This window comes from Benincasa hispida, chromosome 4 (assembly GCF_009727055.1).
Source record: "Benincasa hispida cultivar B227 chromosome 4, ASM972705v1, whole genome shotgun sequence".
Taxonomy (NCBI): domain Eukaryota; kingdom Viridiplantae; phylum Streptophyta; class Magnoliopsida; order Cucurbitales; family Cucurbitaceae; genus Benincasa; species Benincasa hispida.
Genome location: NC_052352.1, coordinates 4,712,719 through 4,732,589, shown reverse-complemented (window position 1 = coordinate 4,732,589; position 19,871 = coordinate 4,712,719). Strand labels below are relative to the sequence as shown.

Here is a 19,871-nt window from a genome sequence, read left to right as displayed (position 1 = left end):
GCTTCATCACTTAGTAAATAGGTATACAATCGTGTAGTATTTGCTTAAACGATTGTTGTTAGCTCTAGGAGTCATTTGGTAAGAGATAAGAGCAAATATTTGTTATTGTGTAGGACGGATTGAGCGAAGGGAAGTTTAGTACCAATCTGATGGTTGGCAGACGCGATGCATTTCTCGAGCGGTTGCAAGACCCGGTTCGCCTGTTTGAATGGAACTCCTAGCTTAATTTTGTGTTTTAAGGGCAATTTTACCCGGCGTTCATTAACAGTGTTGTTTATACAATAGTATTGGTGTTATATGCCAAAGTGTTGTGAGATATAGTTTTAAAATACCCACCTAGGTTTGCTGCAATTATTCATGCAATTCATGTATTATAAATGTTATAATCGAGCTATGAAGGAAATTACTTGAAAGCATGCGCATGCGCATCATGAAATGATAAGAGTTATATTTTGCATGCAGTGAGCATACATGGCATCTTCCTTTATTATTAAATGTTATAGTCTAAGGGTGAATGGAAGCATGTTTGCTTGGTTTTCATTGTTTTTGGTATTAAGTAGTATTAAATAAAAGAAGTAACAATGAATGAACCAACTGCACTTGCAGCATTGGACATCTAGGCTGTTCTTCATACCAGCGTTATGACATCGCCTTGCTGTTGTTATAAGCTTACGCCTTGTGGTGTTTTTTACGATTTATCAAGATATAATAATAAAGTAAATTACACCTAAAATCAATAAGCCACAGCAGTTGCCATCGGACCACCTTAGGCTGAAACTCAAGTTCCTCTTTTTAAAAGGTCTTACAAAATTGGATCTTATATACGACCTACTAGTTCCAAACGTGGATCCCTTACAAGAGGCTTACACAAATTAAAAATCAGTTTTAATCAGATAACAATTCGGTTGAAATAAAACGATTAAATATGTCTGTAACATCTATCTATTACAGGGACCTTTTGTAACGGGCAGCGTTTTTGGCTACGGCCTAGGGCTTCCTTAACCATGACACGAAACCCTGTAACACCCACCTTCGGGAACCTACCAATGAAAAGCTGTGAATTAGCTATAATTTCAACAAGCGATGCGGCGATTTGGTCAAGACTCCGTTACAAGATTAATAGATGATGATCAACAATTTGTTTAAACTATGCCAAGGAAAAAGTACTCCTGGGCAACCTAAAAAGTCACTTAGCTAAAATCCTTACCATGTATTCTAAGTTTAGCTATAACCCAAAAAATATCCAGTGGGAGGAAAAGAGTATGTATTATATTTATGTCTATGATTCCACTCACGTTCTCCAGTAGTTCACACGTGTAGATTCATGCTTGGCCTCGTGTGCCCTGTGGAGCATTCCCCTTTCTTTTTTGTTGAACTTGTGTTTGCTCTGAGTTCAATATCAAGGTTGGACGGAAAGAGTGTTGTATAGTAGAGTGGCGAAGGAGTAGATGTGGTCGAGACCACATCCTATGGTCTCTTGTCATTGGTTCACACCGATGAGATTTGTTTCCTGTACTCCCTCTGGTTGCCCTAGGAGGCGTCCTCTGGATAGGTTTTGCTTGACATTGTGTGTCAAGTTGCAAGGTGAACTCCAGGAAATGGATAGGGGTCTCTTTAAGGTTTTCCCAATTGGATTTTTTCCCTTCGGATTGGACTTTTTGGGGCGGACCTCGTAGGGCCTAAGATGTTGTGGGGTGCACACTTAAGGGACATTGTTAAGTAATTGGCCAATATCAAATCAAATTTTTTGACTTAGATAAATTATTCATTTCAGATGCTAAGCACTCTTATATGAAATCATGTCGCAGCAAGAAAACTACAAAACGACATGTCGGGTGAGAAATTTTTAATTTAATTATTTCGTTTCCATTCAATTACTTAAAATATTCCAAAATGGAAAAAGTGGGGGTCAATTTAATTTTATTTTAGTATAATCAAAACATAAATCTAATTCAGATGTAATATAAAATGCCAGTAAAAAAATTTCAAATTCATTATTATATTTATGGAAAATAAAAAGTTATTACATTTAATAAATATATATAAAATTATACCAAGTTAAGTGTTTTTTTTTTTTTTTTTCAATTTTGCCCTCCTAGATTTCTAAAGAAGAACATCTTATGTTATTAAACAACCTTAATTACTTTAAGTTATTTATTATTATATTATTATTTTGCAAAAAAACTTTATAACTACTTTATTTTAGTTCTTATAATATTTTAAATATCCGATTTAGTTTTTTTCTACTTTCAATAAATTTTAAAAATTAGTCTCTAATTTGTTGATTAATTCTATTAGATTCTATCCATAAATCTTAAAAGCTATTTCACTTTTGTATCTTTTTTTTCACAAATTTTTATAATTTCCAATTTATTTTTAAAAAATTATTTAAAAATATTATTGGAGATACAGAAACTAAATCGGATATTTAAAAGTTTTTGACTTCTAGAGATAAATTGAATGAAATCTGAGATATATAGTTATCCAATATTTTAAACCCTTTATTTTCATCTCTTATATAAACATTTTATTTTCAGGATGAGTTAAATGAGGACAAAAAAAAGAAAGTATTTAAAAAGCCAAAGGATTGTTGAGTACCATAGGCTTGCATTTCTTGACTTCGAGATACTTAGCGACGGCGGGTAGAATCGGCAGCATTTGGCCGCCGGTTGGCCACGGTGAATTTCAATCGGAGAACATTTTGATGTACTTTAAGGTTAACAAAGTTTTTTTTTTTTAAAAAAAAAAAAGACACGTAAATACCCAAAAGAGAAAAAAAAATTACTAGGAGGAGTAAATTTGGTCATTCTAATTGTGATGATGATGAGAAGATGGACCAACTATAACTCCATTAGTAATTGATGTTTGTAAATGAGTTGATTTTATCTATGTTATCGATCAACAAAGTGTCGATTATGATTTTTTATCTATTAACATTTGAATTTTGCATTAATACTCTTAAATTTCAAAGAATTAAAAAAAAAAAAAAAAAAAAAAAAAAAAAAAAAAAAACCCTCTAGTTGGATATAAAAGAAAACAAATTAATCCATTTTCTGAAATTCATAACTGTTTTCAATAATACTCTGATGTTTTTAAAAAGTTGGCATTAACATCTTTAACCTTCCAAAAGAAGTTTAAAATGTCCTTTACCATTTGTATATAATGAAAAATTTATTTACATCTCATACATAAATAAATATAGACATTTGAAAGATACATAAACTATAATAGAATAAACTCTATGCAATTTGTTCATCACATGCAAAAAGGACCAAAATTTTTCATAAAAAGTTTTATATCCAATAGGGCCAAGTGAGGATATTAATCGACAGTATGATAGAAAACTTAAAATTTTCTTAAGAAACATTACTCCTACAGCAATTTATTGTGCATGTACGTTCTCAATTTTGGTCATATGACAACAAGTTTGTCTATTATTTTCAAAATTGGTCTATTATTTTGCCTATTTAGAAGATATTTTTTTCATATATGTACACACTTTATATTTAAACCAATAATAACAAAATGAGTGGGACTTCAATAACTATGTTATCTTAAGATAATGGCTTCAGAAAGTGGAGTCATCATAAAAATAAAACTTTCAACAACAAACTTGCAAAATGAAAGACAACTAAAACTATCAATCTAAACGTAGTTTAGTGGATAACGTGTCAGTTACCATCTCAATCTCAAAAGTCGAGAGGGACAATCAACTATTTTTTTTTTTAATAATTAAAAAAAATGGATAACATAAAAAGGAACAAAAACAGAGTAGGGATCCTACAAGTCAAATTTCATTTCACTGACCTAATAAATTGATGAAATCTGTATAAACATGAAGGAAGGTAAGAATGGAGGGGGGAAATGAGGTGAAATCAAAAGCGTGATTTCGTCCTCGATCCCTCGACTTTGTCTTCTCCCTACTTTGTTCCTTCTTATCTTTTGTCTTCTTGTCCTTTCGAATACCCAACTCCCCTTCAGAACGTACAACATTATATTACACATGGCTCCCCTACACTCTAGCCCTTCCTCCCAAATCAGGGCTCTGTGCAATCCATCATTCTTGACGCTGAGGCATCGCACTGCAGCCTGCAGTGTGCGTGCTCCTACGCCAGCTACTGTCTTTTTTAAAAAATTTCTAGTTTTTTGGTTGATTTCCCTTCTTTTTCTTATCTGCCAATGGAAGGTAATCAAAATCACAAGACAACTAGCAAATTATGAGTTTAAATAAGGACTAAAATAGGGTCCCTTCGGGGACATCCGATAAATAAGAACTAAAATAGGACATGATAAAAACCGGTTCACAGATACAAGGTCAGGATAGGAACCGGCTCAATCTCGGATATTTTGATCTGATGTGGTTAAACATTTCTCTCAGAGTTTTGATTTGAAAGGATTCGATTAGTTTTTCAAGACAAATCTATGCTTTCTCAGGATTGTTTTGAATTAGCTCGTTTTATGGCTTCTTCCTGGTGTTCGATTTCTAAATCATTGGCATGCCTTTATTTTTCATGTTCAAGTCTTGTATTTGTTGGCTTTAGTTTTGATTTTGATTACATCATGTTGTAAGGGAGCGGAGTGGGTATGAAAGCAATGGCTTTGTTTGGGGGGGATAGAGAAACAATTTCATTTAAATAGAGTAAAAACTCAACCACCTCCAATTAAATATTTAAATAAGACAAGCTACAAAGAACAAAAGGCTGATTTTCTTGCACCAGAAAAGAGTACAAGTTCCATAAAATGATCAAAAGTAACCTCCCTCCCTGGAGAGACGACTATTCCTAGAACTCCAAAAAGTTCATAGAAATGCACGACTGAAGGTAAGCCAAAGTGCCTTTTTAATTTTGATACCATAAAAAGATGACCCACCAAAATATTGGTCAGGCTTTTAGAAAGATTGAATTGGGAGAAGCCATGGGTGTTAATTGGGGTCAATCTATAGGAGAACTCAACCAGCATTAAGAATCTTTTATACTTGTAGCCATTGCAAAACATATACGAGCTCCTTTTAATGAAAAAAATAAATTTAATGAGGATTTGCCGACTCTCCATTTATTTTGCCATACTAACCAAACCGTTTTTATGTGGTCTCTTTTCCCCTTGAAGAAAACTCTTGAGAGATTTCTGTTTTTCATGCAAGCATATAAATACAAATAAGATCAAAGGGTGCAAGAGAGTGACCTTTTCGATCGCTCATTTTTGAGGGAAGAGTACAGCCAAGAGCAGCCATTGCATTGGACCATGATACACAGCACCCGAGCTTTCCCCACCAATTCTTGTCTGAAAGTCCAGATATAGACATGGGCAACACAAACCCTGCATCTCCAATATTCTGTAAACATTAATGATATTCAGGGTTATTACAGATTCAAGCACTTTGCTGGTAATAATGTCAAACTTCTGAATACTGAATGCTAAGAAAATTTTCCTAAAGGATGCACGGATGGTTAATTTAAGACAAGAAGCCAGGTAAACAAGTAAATTTATGGAAAATCAACATGTTAATCATAACCCACAAGGGATGGCTCTTGTAGTAAAGGCTTAGAATATTTACAGTAACCCTCCCTGAGTTCAAGCCTCAAAGTAGAAAACTTTATAATTTAACAAACTAAAATCCTTATTGTTACTTAGAACTAGCCTTGGGATGGACAAAAGTCTACCTGAGGATTAGAAGGATGGGTCAAGATCATGAAGCATGATGATGAAGCCATGGTGAAATATCATATAATTTGTTACAACACAGAATCCTAATTTGCGTAAAACAGAACTCCGAACATTCACTGTCATGATTATGGAAAGGAAAGCAGTCAAAGTATTGGACTTACCACATACACAAGTAAATCCTCAATGAGGAAATAATTCCTTAATATCGGATCTACTTTTCAACCTTAGACTCATAAAATTTTGCATTTGAAATATCACCTACTTTCCCTTTCTCTATTTTTCTGTAGAGACTCACAATCTTCTTGTCCAGTTCATAATATTCTTCCATCTTCTTCATAGGTTTTAGATCCAAGTCAATGAAGTATACCTGCAATATTGTAAGCAGGTAATTTTCCACCTCACAAATAATTGGACACCTTAAAGTAGAGAAAAATATACTAGAGATACTGGCAATCACTTCTTTTTGTATACTTAGATTTGGACTAATTAGTTTTTAAACACACGGTAAATTGAAGGAAAGCTCATAACTGAAGCAATATGGCAAACATTTTACACAAGCCCAAAGAGGTGCAATATCAATGAATTCAAAAGATCCATATTGGTGAAACCTAATAAATTATTAATAGTATAAGTTAAGCAAGTCTTATTATGGAACGCCAAATGGTTGTGTGTCGTTTGCTTGATTTCAATGTTCATTAACTGTTTCTGAAAACAAACTCTCTCTTTCCTCATTCATAAATCCTTACCCTTGAGTGTCAATTGTCAAGGAAGACGAATTATAACATAAAATGCTTTCAAATATTCTGGAATCTCTTTGAAACAAAAAGCAGAATGAAAAGATGAATTGAATGTACCTTATAATCAAAAAATTGCCCTGTCGATTCAAGGCGTATTGTGTTATTTGAAGACCCCCATTCTTCACCTTCTCTTGGCCTAAAACTAATCATCAAGCTACAGTCTTTAGCAGTAGCAGCTATCAAAAAGTTTTTAACGATCTTTAAGCTTTGATCAAGAGGGAGGGAATGTAAAGAGGCATATCTATGCAATTCTTCGTCTTCATTCAACTGTCCACAAACCACACAGGGCTCTGAAATTACATCATAATATGCATGAATAGCACCTTCTATGTCCAAACTATCAAGCTTCTGGACTTCAAGAAGTCGATCCAGAACGCCAGATTTATATAAAGTTTCAGTGACAAGTTCTAGCAAGCTAGTAGTGCATAGCCCATCATCTGCCAGGATGACAGACTTGAGTGCATCTTCAAATGCTTCTCCAACAATCACGTCAGTACTCTCTGCAGAACCACCCAGTGCCCCAAATATAAGAGAGCCATTCAAAAACACTCGAAAGTTGTTTTGAGGTGTGGAAAAAAGATCCTTAATTGCTTTAAGTATACGATCCTTGGATCCAGAGAAGAGGTCTAGTGGATCATAATCACTGAATTCTGATATCTACAAAATAAATAAAGTGCAACCATAGTGAATTAAATTAGGAAATGATCAATTAGGGCAGCTAACGGCCAATTTGGAACCTCGTGAGTAGGGATTTCAAGTCATCACAGATTTTAAATGAATTCCATTGTTTGTTATTGCAAGAAAGATAATGATTTTGAAACCCGAAGTGATTTGAAATCTTATTTTTACTTTAAAAACTTTCCTGACTAGAATGGTCATTTCGCAGGATTTCATAAGATTTAGAAGTAAATTACTCATTTAACCTTGTCATATTCCAATTTTTAATTAACACATCATTGTTACAAGCCTATATTAGTAAATACTTGACTTCCTTTTCTTTTTCGGTTACCATCCTAAAACAAAATTTTAAATATATTCACTTCAAATCTTTCTCGTTCCAAACAAAGTAATTAGTTTAAAGTCATTTCTCGGATTTCAAATCATAGGATTTTAAATAATTTCTTAAACTTTCTTGAATCCAAAAGGTAGGTAAAGGAATCCTTATCACACTCTAGCCTCTAAAAGAATGGTTGAAGAGAGATTACCTCTTCTTGATGCAACTTAAGTGCTTGGTGCATTCTGAAACGAGTCATACACCTTTTAACCGCATTGGCATGGGTTATGAACCTTGAGAATGGGAGAAACCCACATTTTGGCTTTGGGGGTAAGAGGAAAACAGAACACGAAATTTAGAAGAGAGTCAAATTTAATCATTCATTCGGAGCAATGAATGCATAACTTTTTTCAAAAAAATTATTTCTCCATTGTCCTTTTGCAGTTAAAGGGTCGCAATGCTTGCAGAACTAAATTAATCAATTCCCTAAAAAAAAACCAAAATTAATACCAAAAAAGTGAGAAGTACCTTTATCTCAACAGATATGCAAGGCTCGCCTTCTAAAGCACCTGAAATAGAGAAAGTAAGCAATTCCATTACCAGAATGAAATTACGAAAACAAGTGGAAAACGATAGGGGAAAAGTAACAAGGATGCCATTATCTGCCTAATCTCATGGCTGCAAGCAAGGCAAGGCAAGGCAATTGGTAAGGTAGCATTCCATTTCGAACAGAAATACAAAATGGTAAACACATATATATTCGAGTGCTTTTTCTTAAACCATTGGCTTATATTTTTCAAAAGCATGCAGAAGACGGAGACAATCTAATCAATAAAATCATATGCAGAACAGTTGACCATTCATCATGATCATATATTGAAAAGTACGAAATCAGAACACCACAACGCATCAACAACGAGAAAACAGGGAATTAGGAAGGAAACCTTTGTCACTCCAAAAATGGCCCTCCTACATCATGATTACATGACAGATTTAAAACCATACTGCACATAAGATGCCAATATATAAACAAATTCAGCTAAAATTTGTCACTCGTACACTTCTAAAGCTAATCCACAAACCATCCCAAGTGCCCAACACTTCTCCTACCTCTCATCCAAATAGTGTGTGTGTGTGTGTGTGTGTGTGGTGGGGGGGGGGGGGGGGGAGGTGGTGGGTATTGTATATTGGAAACAGAGGTGAGGATGGTAGATACCAAGACTATTTTTGCATCTTGATGAGAAAATTAAAATTATATGTTGGATTTTTCATTTTAAACGTGAGGTTAGCTGCTAGTACATATAGCGTACGTTGGGCAAAAAGATTGTTAATGAATGGTGAGGCTGTTTCATTCTAGTTGCTCCCCACTTAATGAATTGATCCAAGCAGTAGTTCTAACTTCTAGGCTTCTCTCGAGATGAAGAAATTGCCACGATGAGTAAACCCTGTTTGAATAATGTGCAAAAGCTACTATCTGCCCCTTCCTTCATTTCTCACGGAAAAGGAACCATTGGGAATAATAATAATATTTTAAAAAAAAAAAAAAAATCCAGTCCATGATACTTTAAAAAGAAAATAGAACTGTGTGAAAGACAGCAAGAATGTAGACAGCTTTTTCACCTTATCCGCATGTCCGTATGTGGACAAATGACTAGTCAGACAGACTACACATGGAGGTCATCCCCTTCGTTACAAGAAACTACAGGGTACAATGATATTTAATAGAAAAGTTGAAGAAAAAATATTATTACCGTGAGGGAAAATGGAATGATCGGATAGAATAAGAACATAAGCACGCTGGGTATCAATCTTTCCAGCATTTACTCTCCAAGATGGGCGTTGACTACTCACATTCTTCTCTGCCAACTCTAAAAATTCTCTGCTTACTAAGATAAGTTTCTGCAAGTGTAAAGGGATACCACACTCAGAAATGTATATCGTGTCTACAAGCTACAAGTCATCACAGCCTCAACAACAGTTTGTATATTCAGTTTTGCAACATTTTTAATGATACAATTATACGAAGGAAAAAAAAAGTATACAATCAGCTGTATTTCTGGAATATATCAATCCACTTAAAAGAGCAAAGGAAAAACATACACCGGCATCAACGTATTTGGAACCCAATAAGGGGCTCATTACCCGCTGCACAAAGGTTTGGGCAGCAGTGTCCCTATCACTGGATGAGACAAGGTTCCCTATGTCACCCCACAACAAGTATTCATACTTGGAAAACGCCGTCGGACTCCTCGCACGTTGTGACCCATTGATGGGAGCCTTTTGTATACGCATAACTTTTCCAATCTATATCAAGAAGAAAAGTTAGTTCTAATCCCCAATTTGCCCCACACTCTTCTTTTTTATGTTGAATTTAAACCATCCCTTCATTTAGATTCTCATCTGAATCCCCAGCTGATACATACGTAAAAGCAATGGAAATCCTCGACAAATTCCCCGCCACACTTACAACAACTACAGACAAGTATCTATAACAATGTACAAACTGCCAAATTCATCCTAATAACAAAAAATCACATTTTTCTTTGTTCTTTCTTAAAGAGAAAAAAAAAAGGGAGGGATAGGTTGAACGTACAAAAGCTTGAGAGGAGCCAGCATAAGCAAGGACAAGATTAGCGGCTCCTTCGCCTCTATAGACCCAATCCGTAGCGTCCTTCTCTCTTAGTACAGTCTCCATCCCGTATTTTCGTCCTCTGAGATTTGTTTTCAAAGCGTTTGAATGAGCAGAAAAGAAATGGGGAGAAAGAAAGGAGATGAGAATAAGGAATAGTGAGAGAAAAGCAGTACCTGATCTGAAAATCGCATATAGTCGGAAGGTATCCGATGATATAAACCCTAGATCAACAGAGGAAACCCACATTCCACAATGCAGCTACGATTGAATGGATGAAACAATCAGGAAAAACGCGAAAAGAAGATGAGAAGCGAGTAATGAAGAAGAGAAAATGGAGTATGATAGTGAAATTTGGGATTTGGAGATGGAGGTGGAAGAATCAGCTCAGCGGGACGTGTCCAGCAAATGCAGGCGGATGAGATCTGAAAGAGGGAAAGGCAATTTTTGGATTACAGGATCGCTATGTTTTGTTCTATGAAACCCAATCTCTTTGGGGTTTTGGGGAGTTTTACCATATTAAATATATTAAAACTAAATAAACATTATTTTTTTCTATTTTCTTTATATATATTAAATTAATTTCAAATTCCACTTTTAATGTACTACTAGCTTCCTTTTTGTTCTAATATTATGGTATTTATGGTATTTGTTTATTATAACTTAAAAGATCAAATCATAGGGTACTAAAAATCTTGTGATAGGACCTGAGCATAGTTCGACTTATATAAAAAATATATTTTTTACTAAGAGATCAAAAGTTTGTTTGAATCTCCATTTTTTTTTCTCTCTTTAAGATTTAAATTGTGCATATGATATGTTAATGTCATGAAATCAAGTGTATAACTTTCTTGTCACATGAAACTAATTTAAGTGTAGTTTAGCCCGTTAAAACATATTTTATAAACCAAGATGTTATAAATTCAAATTTCTTACCCCACATTTTGTGTTGAAGTCTAAAAATATGAAATTGAGCATAATTTAGGAAAAGGAGATCATGCTAATTATCATTTTATAGATTGATAATTCGATCTTTTTTGTTTTTGGGTGATTGAATTTTCGACTTTTAGGGAGGAAGATTATGTCGATTGACATTGAGTTAACCTCACTTTAACGATAATTAAATCTTTTGTTTTGCAGTTATCGATGGTAATAATAGTTATTATTATAAATAAATAAATACATGTGAGTTTAAATAAAACAAGAACCCATACAAAATAAATAATTCATAAATGTAATAAGAGTTTTTTGAAGTACAAGAACTATAAACATAATTATATGAGCTCAATGACCTACTCGATTGTGTTTTGCTCGAGTCTAACAACATAAATTATGGAAATTTGAACTTCTAACTTTTTATTTGAAAATATATATATTAACTAATTGAGTTATTCTTAGATAAATATCATATTTTTACTTAAATAAATAAATAAATAAATATCGTATTTAAAAGCTTAGAGAAATTTACTTGTTGAAACTTTTATATAATAAGAGATAAATAGACACAATGTTAAAAAATTCAGAACCAATCAAATAATTTGTGATATATGTTTTTATTAATACTACTTTTAAAAATTGTGGATTAAAATTTTGTATTTGTATAGTTTAGTTTTAAATTTGTTGGTTAAAGAGGTATGAGTTCACAATTTTTAAATGCATGTCACAACTAATTATTGTCTTCCACCTTTTACCTAATAGAGAAAAAAGGTATTAAATACGAATGTAAATATTAACTCATTTTTTCTCTCGATGAAATCTCAATCTTAATCTCGTTTATTTGTCTTTAAATTATCTTAGAGGTCGATCTTCCACATATCTATAAGAATTTGTATTATCATCAAAATTACTATGATTGAATTAAAATAGGAACTGAACTAAACCAAACCAAATAGAAACAATTTGATTAGGATGAATTAATGTAGAATCCAGTCTCAATCAAAATGCCTTCTCCATATATACATATTGTTTTGAATCCATTTGTTTGGGTTGCTTTCCTCATGGATTGCGTCCCACAGCATATAAAAAAAAGACACAAACTGGTGCCTCCATTACTTGATTGTTTCCATTATTCCATACACCAATCAGAAACTCCCCTCTGTCGGCCAATTCCATCGCCCATTTTGATTTTACTCCGACCATCAATATCACTATAAATGAACTCCTTCAGTACCACACTCTGCCTCTCTGTCCCAAATCAAAATCATGCCTTTCCTCTGTTTTTGGTGCTTTGCCGCCGCGGCTACCGCCGTTGCTCTCTTCGTCGCTGTCGTTTTTTTTCGATTTTCTATGAAGAATAAGCCGCTGTATCCATCGCCGTCGAGGATTTCGCATTCTCCTCCTGGAAGCAGAGGATTGCCTCTCATCGGAGAGACACTCCAGTTCATGGCCGCTGTCAACTGTAGCAACGGCGTTTATGATTTCGTCAGAATCCGCTGCCTCCGGTAAACAAAATTTCCCTTTCTTCTTCTCTCTTTTATTTTGTCTTTTTATCTCAAAAATTGAAATGCTACGATGTGTTCGAGTTTCCATTGAAAAAAAAAAAAAAAAAAAACCTACGTCAGTTATTATTCCTTCCATTCAGGTCACTAAACGATTTATTAATTTATTTATTTGGGTAGATTTCACATATTTTTTAGATATTGTTATGGTGGAAAACAATTATTGGAGTTAGTATCCGAAAATTTTGGTTTGCTATAAGTCATTGTCGCGTCTTAATTATAGTGCAAATGAATTTTTGGTAACATTTAATATATTTTTTTTTTTTGAAGAGAGTAACATTTAAATTATATATATGTATAATTTAGTATTAATTATTTCATTTTACTAGTAACTTTAGGTATTCTCTCTTTAAACTCGAATTCCGAGTGGAATGAATCATTTTGATCAAATTTTCAAGAAAACGTCAGCTGTTTAATTAAATTTTTGGGATTAGTATATTTAATCCCTATTCTTCTTAAGTTTTGAGTTTAGTTTTAATTTAATCTCTAGATTTCAAATTTTACTCTTGACATATAAGTTTTGCTTCAATTTGGTCCCTATGTTTCGAGATTTACACTTTTAATCTCAATTTTTCATTAAATACTCATTTCTCTTTTGAAGTTAGTTTATGTTAATAAATTTAAAATTGTTAAAGAAATTATGATTAATTAAATTTCATTATTTTTGTCACTTTTAAACTTTCACTTCTAATTAGTTTTAATTAATTAATAGAATTGACATCAATGATTAAAAGTAAGTATTTAATGAAAATTTGAGGTTAAAGATGATCTTGAAATCTATGGACTAAGTTGAAACAAAACTCAAATCTCAAAGGTAAAGTTGTAACATTTTTAAATTTATGGACTAAACTGAAACAAAACTCAAAATTTAAGAATTAAATGTAACATTTTAAAATATAGGGGCCAACTAGAAACTAGAGTCAAAACCTATGGACCAAAAATGTATTATTCCCTCAAAGACAAATATTAATTTATACCTCAACTTTGAAGTTGTATCAATTAAAATGTGGAACTAGTAATTATATCGATTTAGACCAAGTTTATCAATTTACACATTCTTTCGTTCAACCATTACATTGTACGTATGATTCCAAGTCAATTAAACTCATAAATTTTCATAAATCAATCAATTTAAACCATTCATTACAAATTTATCTTAAAAATCATCAATGCATTTCATTCTCAAATGTGGATAGATTGATTCAAATATCAAATTTACAAGATGAACTATTGAAATGAAAGAAAATGATGAGTAGGAGACTAATTTTGAATAGGTATGGAAGATGCTTTAAGACACGAATATTTGGGGAGACACATGTGTTTGTTTCGAGCAGTGAAACGGCGAAGCTTATACTAAACGACGGCGGAGGGAGGTTCACGAAGAAGTACATAAAGTCCATTGCGGAGCTAGTCGGCCATCAAAGCTTGCTCTGTGCTCCACATCTGCACCACAAATTGTTACGAAGTCGTCTCATTAATCTTTTCTCCTCAGTTTTTGGCCTCTTTCGTCACGCCAATTCGATCAACAGATCGTCGACGCCTTTCAACGATGGCAACTGGATCCACCATCGTTTCCCTCAACGAACCCTCAAGGTAAATTCTTCAACTCCCGTTTAATACATCCATCCACTTATAAACTTTGTTAACCATTCCTTTTTTGGTGATGGTCGAGAGAAGATAACATGCAAAGCAATGTGCAAGATGCTGATAAGCTTAGAGAAGGAAAATGATAGAGGCAGTGCAAAAAGAGGTTGCTATGTTTGTGAAGCTATAGCTTGCATTCCCATGCCGATTTCCAGGCACAAGATTTCACAAAGCCTCAAGTTGTTTCCTGAGCCGTTTCTCTATCCACATGCATTACTTTCCCATATATACTTCAAACTTTGCAATTTCAGCAAGAAGAAAGAATCATAAAAATACTTCGAAAATGCAGCCAGGAGAGACGAGAATCAGAGCCCTCCATGTGGGGATTTCTACAACGATTATTGAGGAGGAGGACGGTGGAGAACCGCTATCAGATGCTGAAGATCGGATAATAATTTGACAATGTTGATCGCTGGGCAAAACGACGGCGAGTGCCATCAATTGGATGGTGAAGTACTTGGATGAGAATCAACATGTCCTTCTAAATCTAAAGGTATATCCTTATGTCTATTCTAATTCAGTTATATTTTGATTTATTAACTTTTAATATCTTATTCTTAGTTCTATTACAAAAAATTATCTATATCTTTTATGTAACTAACTTTTAATTTATTTTAGTTCATAAACAAATTTAGGTTTACTCCATCTTAGTTCTCTAACTTTTAAAATATTTATTTTAGTATTTTGACTTTTTAACAAACCCTTTAAAATAAAATATTTTTTAAGCAAATATATAAATATATAATAACATGCTAAAGTGAGTAGTATAGGAGTTGCATAAATTTGTTAAGAAAGACTAATATAAAGTGTCGTCAAATTGACGAAAGATAATTGACATGATATTTCTCCGTTGAAGTTAGAGATTCGATCCTACACCTCCCAGTTATTGTAACTAATTACCATCTAAAATGTCGATGATTCGATTTATTATCCCTATAATTGTTAAACTAATATTTTTAAAAAAATAAATAAATATAGATAGATAGATAGATATGTGATTGCACCATTTTTCTCTTTTATTTATTATTTGAGAAGGATTGTACAAATATTATTGAATTGAAGCAGGAAGAACAATTTAAAATATTGGGCAAACAAGAAGAAAATGGGAGTTGTTTCCTTACATTGGAAGACCTTGGCAACATGCCTTATGCTGCTAAGGTAATCAACCATGTTGTCATACACTTATTTTAATTTTGAATTTTATATTATTATTATTATTTTGTATTATCATTATTATAAATATTGTAGGTAGTAAAAGAATCCTTGAGGTTAGCATCTGTTGTGCCATGGTTCCCAAGGCTAATCCTCCAAGACACTGAAATTGAAGGCAATTTCATCTTCACCTCTTCTTACAAATTTCCTTTACACTTTATATATATGGTAAATCATTAAAGACTAAACTAGAATCAATCTTTGAAGTTAACCTAAATAAACCTTTACAAAATTCATTGGTGTCATAATAGGATTTAAACATTTTTTTTTAGTCAAGAAAAAAAAGAGATTAAACATTTTGTTTAAATTTTTTTCTTTTAAATTATTGAAAGTTGGCCCAAATTGCAAAAGTGGCTTTAATAAGTAAATAAAATAAAATAAAGGTTAAAATATTATTTTGATCATTTATACTTTCATACTTGCTCAATTTTAGTCCACATACTTTCAATAAAAGACTAAGACAAGATGTGATTGATGCGTAAAATGTTGTTTGGGCACAGGTTACAAAATCAAGAAAGGATGGAATGTTAATATTGATGTGAGATCACTTCATTTAGATCCTTCACTCTACAAAGATCCTATCAAGTTTAATCCATCTAGGTTTGAGGTAACAAGCATTATTTAAATTACGTTTCTTATATACTATATAACTATTACTCTATACTATAATACTATATAGCATTCGTAAACTCAACAAAAATGGAATAACGTCTACTTAGAAATAGTTGAGGCAAATCACTCGGATAAAAAAATAAAAAAATAAAAATCAAACCATCATCTTCTTCATAGAGGGAAGAAGAGAAGTTTTTGAAATCACAAACAAAATTTACAAACTCTCACATTTAAGTTTTAACATTAGCTCGAAAAAAGTTAAAGTGTTTATATAATTAAATGAATTTACTATAACCCATTAACTTAAATTTTTGGGTATATTAATGATTTCACATGGTATCATAGTAGGCGGTCGACTGTTCAAACTCTTGCAATGTTATTCTCTCTCGAATTAATGTTAATTTTCACTTGTTGGATCTTCAGGCTCACAATTGAAGGGAATGTTAGAGTGTTTATATAATCAAATTTACTACAATCCATTAACTTAAATTTGTTTGAATCAATTGATGATTTAGCAAGTTTAAGTATCTTTATAATTTGTTCACCCTGATTAACTTTGTTAATAGTTTTGGACCAAATTGAAAATTTTGAGTAAGATTAAAATATACATGTGAATAAATTTTGAAACATGTAGAGGTAGAGCTAGAGACTATTTGATTTTAAAATATTAGAAAAAATTTGAGGTTATATTAAAACTTGGTTAGAAATAAATGAATAATATTTACCCATGGGTAACGATTTTGTTATTGTAGTTTATGTTTGTTTTGTTTCAAACTTTCAATTATAGTTTTTTACATTTTCTACAGAAACACTTGAACTGTTAGCTAATTTTGAAAACAAAAATAAATTTTTGGAAACTATTTTTTTTTCAAACTTTTTGTTGGTTTTTAAAAACATTGAATAGAAAAATGGATAACATTAACATAGAAATTATGAATAGAAATACTATTTATAGGCTTAATTTTCAAAATTTAAAAGCCAAATGATTGTCAAACAAGACCTTAGTCATCTTATTTTGGATTTCGTTCTATTTTGGTTCATGTATTCTAAAATGTTTAATTTTAGTCCATATATTTTTCAATAAATCTTAAAAATAGTCTCGATATTAATTTATGATGGACATTTTTAAGATTAAAAAATGTCTCTATTAACCTTTCCTTTATAAATTTTAGAAAAAAAATTATCTATTTAGTTCTTTTTTTTTAATGAAAATTATAATTTTTTATTTAATCAATTTCAATAAAAATCAACTTCGAAGTGCTATACTTTACATTGACATGGATTAAAATTGAATCATTATAAAGATATAAACTAAATGAAATAGAGTTCAAAATATGTCGATCAAAATGATATTTTAATTGAATTTTTTTTAATACATATTAAATTTTAGGAGTTAAAAGATTTTGGTTAAAATTGGTGTAGGAAGAAGCAAAGCCCTTTAGCTTTCTAGCTTTTGGAATGGGAGGGAGGCAATGTCTGGGAATGAATCTAGCCAAAGCCATGATGCTTGTCTTTCTTCACCGCTTGGTCACTTCTTTCAGGTGACTGACCAATTATATCGTCCCTTTTCAATTTTCTATTTTCCTTTGTATTATTAATTATAATTAAAATTCATCAATTAAATTTATGTAGATGGAAGGTCATGGACTCCGACTCTAGCATTGAGAAGTGGGCGCTTTTTACCAAATTAAAGAGCGGTTGTCCGATTCTCATCACACGTATTGAGTCTTAAACTGCGTTGTATTTTAATAATATAAATTTAAGTTTTTTCTTTAAATAATTTTCTCACTTTTTCATCTTTATTATATATAAAATAACCAAGGACCAGATTCTAGAAGAGATTTTCATAAAGTATTGGACTTGGATGGTGTATATTGATGTATAAAAGTAATACAAAAGGTTGAAAATTATCACTCGATATATTAAAATTATATTCATTTATTTATTCTTTTTTTTTTTAAATAAAAATTGTCAATATGGAACCCATTTGATCACATTATAAAAATATTTCATTTATTGATCTTTATAAAAATTAAATGAGATTCATTTTAGAAGTCTTTAATACTTTGCATGTAATGTTTTTAAATAAAAAGATGCTTTTCAATGAATTCCTGATAAATGAGTGCATTGTCAATGAAGGAATATAATAGATTTTATTCAGCTTTTCTGCATTTTTCTTCCTCTACTTCATGTTTCACTAATATGTAATTTCTCTTTCATGATTGTTATTGTAAACCATTAACACTCTGCCATGTGGCACAGTTATGCTAATAAATATCGCTACACGACGATCGTTATTAGTCATGAAGGCCGATCGTCTTACTCAAATTCTTCTGTCGTTTATGCTCTCTACCAATCGTGTATTAATCTTCCTCTATTGTCTAAGTCATATCGTGTACTCTCCTTCTTGTACACTTCAGCCCAATCGTATACTTTCTGTCGCCTACACGATCAACCTAATCGTACAGTCTTCTACCTATCGTCTACACGCTTTCCCTTATCATGCAGATGCTTGTCCTATCATCCACTATTTTCTCAACAATCGTCTAGATATTTGACCAAAAACGTCTAGCCTTCTTTATCACGATCGTCTAGCTTTTCTCTCCACGATCGTCTAGCCTTTCTCCCAATGATTGTTTAGCCTTCACCTCTCAACGATCGTTTAGTCTTTGACTACGCCCTTTCTTCTTCATCCTTACATGGTATCAGAGCTTTAAAGCATCCTGCCTCCTTTTCTCATGGTGTCGAGCTCAGGTACATCCGAAGAAAACTCTACCCTCCTAGTAATATCAAACTCAGACATACATTCAAGCTGTTCTACTACGACCCATACTTATATCATCTTTGTCTTTCAATCCCACATGCTATCAGTGCCCTCCCCCTATTGAAATCCTTTTTCTACCTCTGCAATATGGCCTTCACACCACCTTCACCCTCACTATGTCGGTGCTCCTAACATCATCCATTTCAAATTCGATAGCATTAATCCTTCCCCACTCTTTCTTCCCCACAATCCCAGCCGCAAACTTCCCTCACATGTTCTCAAATCCCTCACCGTCAAGCTAAGTGATTCAAACTAGCTCCTCTGAAGAATCAACTTCTTATCTCATCATGGCTATTGCTTGAAGCTTATATCGATGCACTATCCTCAGTCACCGAGATACGTAGACTCTCAGTAAACTCAACTCAATCCCCATTTTTCCTACTGCAGAAGTGTAATCGACAATCATGAGCTAGTTTTATTCTCCCTTAATAAAGATAAGATGGAGAAATCGTTGGATATGAATCCGCGCTGGAAATATGGGAACCCTCCGCACAGTCTATAATCCTCTTACAACCGAATAATGGCTTGTGTTCTCAACTTTAGAAATAAGAAAGGGATGCATCAATGTTTCTCAGTACCTTGCCAAAAAAAAACATTGCCGAAAAATTTGCTGCTATCAGAGACCACTATCTACCTGTGACCACATTTTCATACACTTGAAGCTTTGCACTGTATACAGCTCGTTCATTACTCGATTCAACAGGACTGATCGCCCAACTATCTTCATGTCTCACTCTCTTATCGCATATGACTGTCGGCTTGAATCCTAGTTCTACTTATGGACCAACCCCAAATATACAAGCCAATGTCGCCCAACTCTTCACTCCAACCTTGACGTCCTCACTGCCAACCTACCAGTCATATCTTCTACCTTCTCAAGCTCTCCAGGTATTCTCTCTAACCTCATTCTCTTGATTATGCCTGCTACAAAACTATACACTCTCTGATCATCACACCGAGCTCCACGACCAACAACCCATCAACCATCCCAATCCTT

The 19,871-nt window shown here is 32.9% G+C and overlaps 2 protein-coding genes across 3 annotated transcripts; one reads left to right on the top strand and one right to left on the bottom strand.

The window, feature by feature from the left end:
* Nucleotides 1-5,181: 5,181 nt before the first annotated feature.
* LOC120075938 (inositol-pentakisphosphate 2-kinase-like) lies at nucleotides 5,182-10,583 on the bottom strand. Of its 2 annotated transcripts, none has more exons than XM_039029688.1 (9): nucleotides 10,261-10,583; nucleotides 10,049-10,166; nucleotides 9,556-9,759; nucleotides 9,207-9,354; nucleotides 7,984-8,024; nucleotides 7,667-7,777; nucleotides 6,519-7,118; nucleotides 5,826-6,031; nucleotides 5,182-5,332 (listed from the first exon to the last, which is right to left on the bottom strand). In XM_039029688.1, the coding sequence occupies exons 2-8, from the start codon at nucleotides 10,148-10,150 to the stop codon at nucleotides 5,876-5,878; spliced, it is 1,362 nt and encodes a 453-aa protein (XP_038885616.1). In that variant the 5' UTR covers nucleotides 10,151-10,166; nucleotides 10,261-10,583; the 3' UTR covers nucleotides 5,182-5,332; nucleotides 5,826-5,875. The 2 variants fall into 2 exon arrangements, with proteins under 2 accessions (XP_038885616.1, XP_038885617.1); XM_039029689.1 differs by having other exon boundaries at nucleotides 9,598-9,759.
* A 1,505-nt stretch (nucleotides 10,584-12,088) lies between these two features.
* LOC120075984 (abscisic acid 8'-hydroxylase 2) lies at nucleotides 12,089-17,970 on the top strand. The gene is given in 14 exon segments (XM_039029749.1): nucleotides 12,089-12,525; nucleotides 13,857-14,082; nucleotides 14,085-14,175; nucleotides 14,255-14,309; nucleotides 14,311-14,405; nucleotides 14,485-14,568; nucleotides 14,571-14,606; nucleotides 14,609-14,645; nucleotides 14,647-14,719; nucleotides 15,292-15,384; nucleotides 15,475-15,553; nucleotides 15,939-16,045; nucleotides 17,473-17,591; nucleotides 17,683-17,970. Coding segments are annotated over 14 exon segments (1,434 nt in total). The 5' UTR covers nucleotides 12,089-12,286; the 3' UTR covers nucleotides 17,783-17,970.
* Nucleotides 17,971-19,871: the final 1,901 nt, after the last annotated feature.

Excerpts from the sequence above, each read along its gene's own strand:
- LOC120075938 (XM_039029688.1), bottom strand. The coding sequence starts at position 10,150 with ATGGAGACTGTACTAAGAGAGAAGGACGCTACGGATTGGGTCTATAGA. Across the intron at positions 9,760-10,048 it reads CTGGCTCCTCTCAAGCTTTT|ATTGGAAAAGTTATGCGTAT; the intron begins GTACGTTCAACC and ends TTCTTGATATAG. Across the intron at positions 7,119-7,666 it reads TTAAGTTGCATCAAGAAGAG|ATATCAGAATTCAGTGATTA; the intron begins GTAATCTCTCTT and ends TTTATTTTGTAG.